The 5,000-nt window shown below is 44.7% G+C and overlaps 1 protein-coding gene across 1 annotated transcript in view; it reads right to left on the bottom strand.

The window, feature by feature from the left end:
- The window catches only part of il10rb (interleukin 10 receptor, beta), a 14,024-nt gene extending 11,252 nt beyond the window's left edge, over positions 1 to 2,772 (bottom strand). Inside the window, exon 1 of the mRNA XM_063193737.1 lies at positions 2,537 to 2,772. Within this exon, the coding sequence (XP_063049807.1) occupies positions 2,537 to 2,597 (61 nt within the window). The 5' untranslated portion in view covers positions 2,598 to 2,772. The remainder of the gene's footprint in view (positions 1 to 2,536) is intronic.
- Positions 2,773 to 5,000: the final 2,228 nt, after the last annotated feature.

Genomic DNA, 5,000 nt, shown 5'->3' with positions numbered 1-5,000 from the left:
CCAATTAGGGAAATTCCAACACAGTTCAAAGTGGAGCCCCTACCTCAAGGACAAACAGAAGACTGGAGAGAGAGAGAGAGAGAGAGAGAGAGAGAGAGAGAGAGAGAGAGAGAGAGAGAGAGATGTAGAGAGAAAGATGGAGGGTAGAGAGATAGGGATGGAGAGAGAGAGAGGGGGATAGAGAGAGGTGTAGAGAGAGAGAGAGAGGAATGGAGAGAGAGGGGGTAGAGAGAGAAAGAGAGAGGGAGAGAGAGGGATGGAGAGAGGGAGAGAGAGAGAGAGAGAGAGGAATGGAGAGAGAGGGGGTAGAGAGATAGAGAGGGGGGGATAGAGAGAGGTGGAGAGAGAGAGAGAGAGGGAGAGAGAGAGAAAAGAGAGAGAGAAAAGAGAGGGATGGAGAGAGAAAAGATAGAGAGAAAGAGAGAGAGAGAAAAGAGAGGGATGAGAGAGAAAAGAGAGAAAGAAAGGAGAGGGAGAGAAGAGAGATAGAGAAAAGAGAGGGAGGGAGAGAGAGAGAAAAGAGAGAGAGAGAGAGAGGGAGAGATGTTTTCTTGTGGCTTCATATCTAGATCTTGATGTTATCGACGGCAGACAAGTCCAGCGTACGTGTGTGTGTGTGTGTGTGTGTGTGTGTGTGTGTGTGTGTGTGTGTGTGTGTGTGTGTGTGTATGCCCCCACACGTGTTCATGTAGATTAGGGTTGTCGAATCGGATCGGATGGATCGAATCGGCTGCCGATATTGGCAAAAAAATGCGGATCGGTATCGGATCGGCATGCACGGAAAAATCCGATCCAGAATTCCGATCCATTTTCCTGTTTTGTGTTTATTAATATCTGAAAAAACAGGTCAGTTTCTCATTAAAAACCATTGTATTACTCAAATTCACCTAGTTCAGTTGGCTTGTTGTTACTAAGAGTACAAACCCTTTTCAACACGACGGTATCGGTATCGGTCGGTATCGGAATCGGATCGGAAGTGAAATAAAAGATCTGTATCGGATCGGAAGTGCAAAAACCTGGATCGGGACATCTCTAGCGGGTACGCGTGTCCATGTCCGTGTGTGCGTGTGCGTGTGCGTGTGCGTGTGCATGTGTGTGTGTGTTACTGTTCCACGCTTGTTGTTTTGACATCCCTCTCCTCTTCCCCATTCCATTTACTGGCCTCGATCCTTCTGAAAATTAATGTGTGTGTACGTGCATGCTTGTGTGCGTGTGTGTGCGTGTGCGTGTGTTTCTTCATTGTCGTATGTTATTCTGATAATTGCTAGAGATGCTCAGCTGATGTCTTAAAGCGGCAGGTGGGTCCCAGCACTCTGCAATGTCTTACAGCATTACCTCATCATATAACCCCTCTCTCTCTCTCTCTCTCTCTCTCTCTCTCTCTCTCTCTCTCTCTCTCTCTCTCTCATATTAACAAATCTGGTGCCATAATGGTGCTGTGTGCTCTGTTAGGAATGATGAATGGCTTTTTACACATGTATTGGCACCTGGCTGAGATGTAAGATGTATTTACCTATGTAACTTTTTTGTGATTGTTATTCCATGGCACTTTTTGTGCTTCTGTACTTCAGGAATTTTGTAATAAAGGTGTTTTGAAAATTCAAAAATTCTCTCTCTCTCTCAGCCTTAGGCTACTGTGCCGGGAGGTGTTTCTCCAGTAGGCCCATCTCTGTGTACAGTGTACACACATGCTGTACACATCCCTTCTTTTAATAACTGGTGTAATCAGAGAGGGAGTATCCACCACGGAGACAATATGTGCTGGGCGTGTCTGTTATGGCTGACTGATACTGTATATTTTCACTACTTGATATATAAGCCTACAGTCTTTACTCTTTAGCGAAGCAGCTGTACACACATTCTCTTCTGATCGGTGCCAATGCAGTGGGGTTTTGTTGTCTACAATTAGCTGTAGGTCAACTGCTTTAACAACAAACCGCAAATGACCGGTTGCATTTGCAAGCGACATGTTGATAAGCGACCTTTAGTATCGCCATAAACCCCCTTGCCATAATGCAGTAATTTAGCCTGCTGCATATATCAGGGCAGGGCAAAGAAAAGCACTTGGGTTGTAGTGCTATGCGATCTCAGTTACAAACAGCGACTTGGTGGTGGTGTTGTTAAGTGTTGTGACATTCAGACAAGACTGTAATGTCACTTTCTTTCCCCTGTCACCGATGTACTGTAGGCTACTGTATGTCGGACACGAACCACAAACATGAGACAAATTCGCACTTCAAATCAGCAATGTTTTAACGCTGCTGTGAGATAAACGTTTGCCAAACACCAGGCTACTACACATCGTCAATAATAGGCCTACAGACAAAACTCTACAGTTAGTCTTCTCCTATGCATAACTAAGGTATAACTACAACACATCAATAAGACTAGTGAATCCTGCTATGTGTCAGATCATGTCAACAACACCCGAAACAGCAAGACTAGCAAAGAGAGCTGTCTAGGGCTTGCTAGCGGCCACTGTCACTGGCACAAGTTCAACAACAAAACATCGAAGAGGAAGAAAACTGGCTCTCACCGTGGCATGGCTGGATGTCCAGTACAATGGCCAAACACACCAGCACAGCGGCCGTCTTCATCGTCAAAATGTCAGCGACTCGGCTGTGGTGCTTAGGCCCGTTACTTCATGGCTGATCGGGGGTCCATCCAGATGGTTGGCCCACGGGGAATGGACAAGAGCAGTGGCCGCCTTGAGTGCACTCCTCTCGGCTGCCGTGAATGTTTTGAGTCGCGTCGCTCTGAGCTCCACAGCAACTCTTGCGTCAAAGTCATGGGACGGTGATTGGCAATGCGCAGGCGCAGTTTCGCCCAGGACATGTAACCGCTGGCAGACAGCAATCGATACGAACAGGTGTGTGTTTCGGGGAAGTGAGAAGAGAAGAGAAAAAAAGAGAAGAGAAGAGAAGAGAAGAGAAGAGAAGAGAAGAGAAGAGAAGAGAAGAGAAGAGAACTTGCCTGTAAAAGTCTCGACATTTCCAGTCACACGATGAGCGCACAGCTCAGTGCAAGTGAAAGCACAGAGGGTTCATCATTTTTAATCACCTTAATTGAACATGTTCATTTTCCCCTTAAATATTTCCTTTCATTACTAATTAGGCGATAAAAGTGTTGGATAGCCTAAATAGTCATATAGGCCTAGAACAAGAACACCGCACACAGGCACACACGCACACACACTTGTGAAAGTGAACACAGATTCTTCTGGGATTTTCTAAAAGTCACTTTATTACCATAATTTATCAGAAACGGTAAGACAACAGAAGGATAACACTTATGTAAACACATCCGTTACATGCAGTTACAAAAACATTAAACTTTAACGAAAATGGTGCACTAGGCTCTGGAGAGAGTGTGTGTGCATGTCAGCACAATGTATCAGATTCATTTATTGTCATTTTGTGTGTGTGTGTGTGTGTGTGTGTGTGTGTGTGTGTGTGTGTGTGTGTGTGTGTGTGTGTGTGTGTGTGTGTGTGTGTGTGAAGGCAACCTGGATTCAGAAGGCCTACACTAGTGCTACATAGGCTATTACAATTCACCTAGGCTAGGCCTGCTTAGCCTCACCTGGCCTAGTTTTACCTTTCCAATTCACCTTCCGCTAAACATGTAAACACCACCCATCCCGGAAACTCAGGCAGGGAAATGGTTGTCCGTCTTCATTCAAATGCATTCCAATCAGAGTAGCCTATTTTAGAAGTCTAGGTATTTATCTGTTCTGTTTTGAAGTCAGGGTATTTCTCTGTTCTTTGCAGACAGAGATGATAATGCCTTTTGAATAGTGACCTGACCACATGTTATAAAGTAGTGGCAGTAAAGGACTGCTGTATGCATTTGGAAGCCACATGGCTTCGTGTGACTGAGGTCATCTTGCACCTGTTCACCATGCATGGAAGTCCTCCCAATGAAAGACGATTATACATGCACACACACATGCACAAAACTGTATCAGACCTTGTATGAACATAGTGCTTAACCAGTTAACCAGTTAACCCATTTTCAGAGGCGTATCTTCTCACCAGGCTGGGCAGGCAGCCGCTTGGGGCCCCCAAACCTATATGATGAGCTACAGTAAGATTAATAGTTAAGATTTTAAACTACATTTACTAAGATTTTAAACTACATACATGCCGATTTGTTGCGAATGTTCATTCTTTTGAATTTTCGCTTGGGGCTCCAACTTACTAGAATCGCCTCTGCCCATTTTATCCTAAGCCCTTCGTGGGAAAGGGGGCCCTCTGCCTATTACTGTAAATCCTAAAGTATTTTGGCCTCCAAAGCACATACTACAAACATGAAATAAGTTGCATTTAAAAGATGGGACCAGGCATGAAAACGGGTCAGGGGTGAAAAAGGTGAGAAAGGTGCGGCGTGGCGCGGTGGCACGGAGCGGCGCGTGTGCTGCAGCGGTGCGCGCGAATGTGTGGTGTGCAGTGGCGTTTTTGGGGGATAGTGTTGAGTCATACTAGGGGGGTCTGAGGGCATGGTCTCCCATGGGAGAAAATTTAGCTAAAACTGTCTTTAAATGATGAATTTTGAGCATACTGTAGCGACCCAGGGACAGTGAACATAAGAAGAACTGCCAACCATCTTCGTTACTTCATGATTGTCGACAGACAGACAGATAGATAGATAGATAGATAGATAGATAGATAGATAGATAGATAGATAGATAGATAGATAGATAGATAGATAGATAGATAGATAGATAGATAGATAGATAGAATGGGTTATGGTTCTCAGCCTTTTTAAAAAATAACTTCCCCCTCATCAAAACCCTGCCAATGACCCCCTTAAAAATAAAATAGACTAATGCCCCCCAATGGCAACTAAGCACCCCCTCCTCTCAACACTATCCAATGTCCCCTCAACGCTTGCCTGGTTGTGATCTCGTTTGAACAGTTAATCATCATATTTCAGACAACTTGTAATACAAAAAATCTTTGACACAGTTTGGATAAACTACTGAAATGTTAGTCCATTCACCT

Source organism: Engraulis encrasicolus, unplaced genomic scaffold, assembly GCF_034702125.1.
Source record: "Engraulis encrasicolus isolate BLACKSEA-1 unplaced genomic scaffold, IST_EnEncr_1.0 scaffold_55_np1212, whole genome shotgun sequence".
Lineage (NCBI taxonomy): Eukaryota > Metazoa > Chordata > Actinopteri > Clupeiformes > Engraulidae > Engraulis > Engraulis encrasicolus.
Note: the sequence above shows the minus strand (reverse complement) of the source record. Positions and strands in the feature narration are given on the sequence as shown.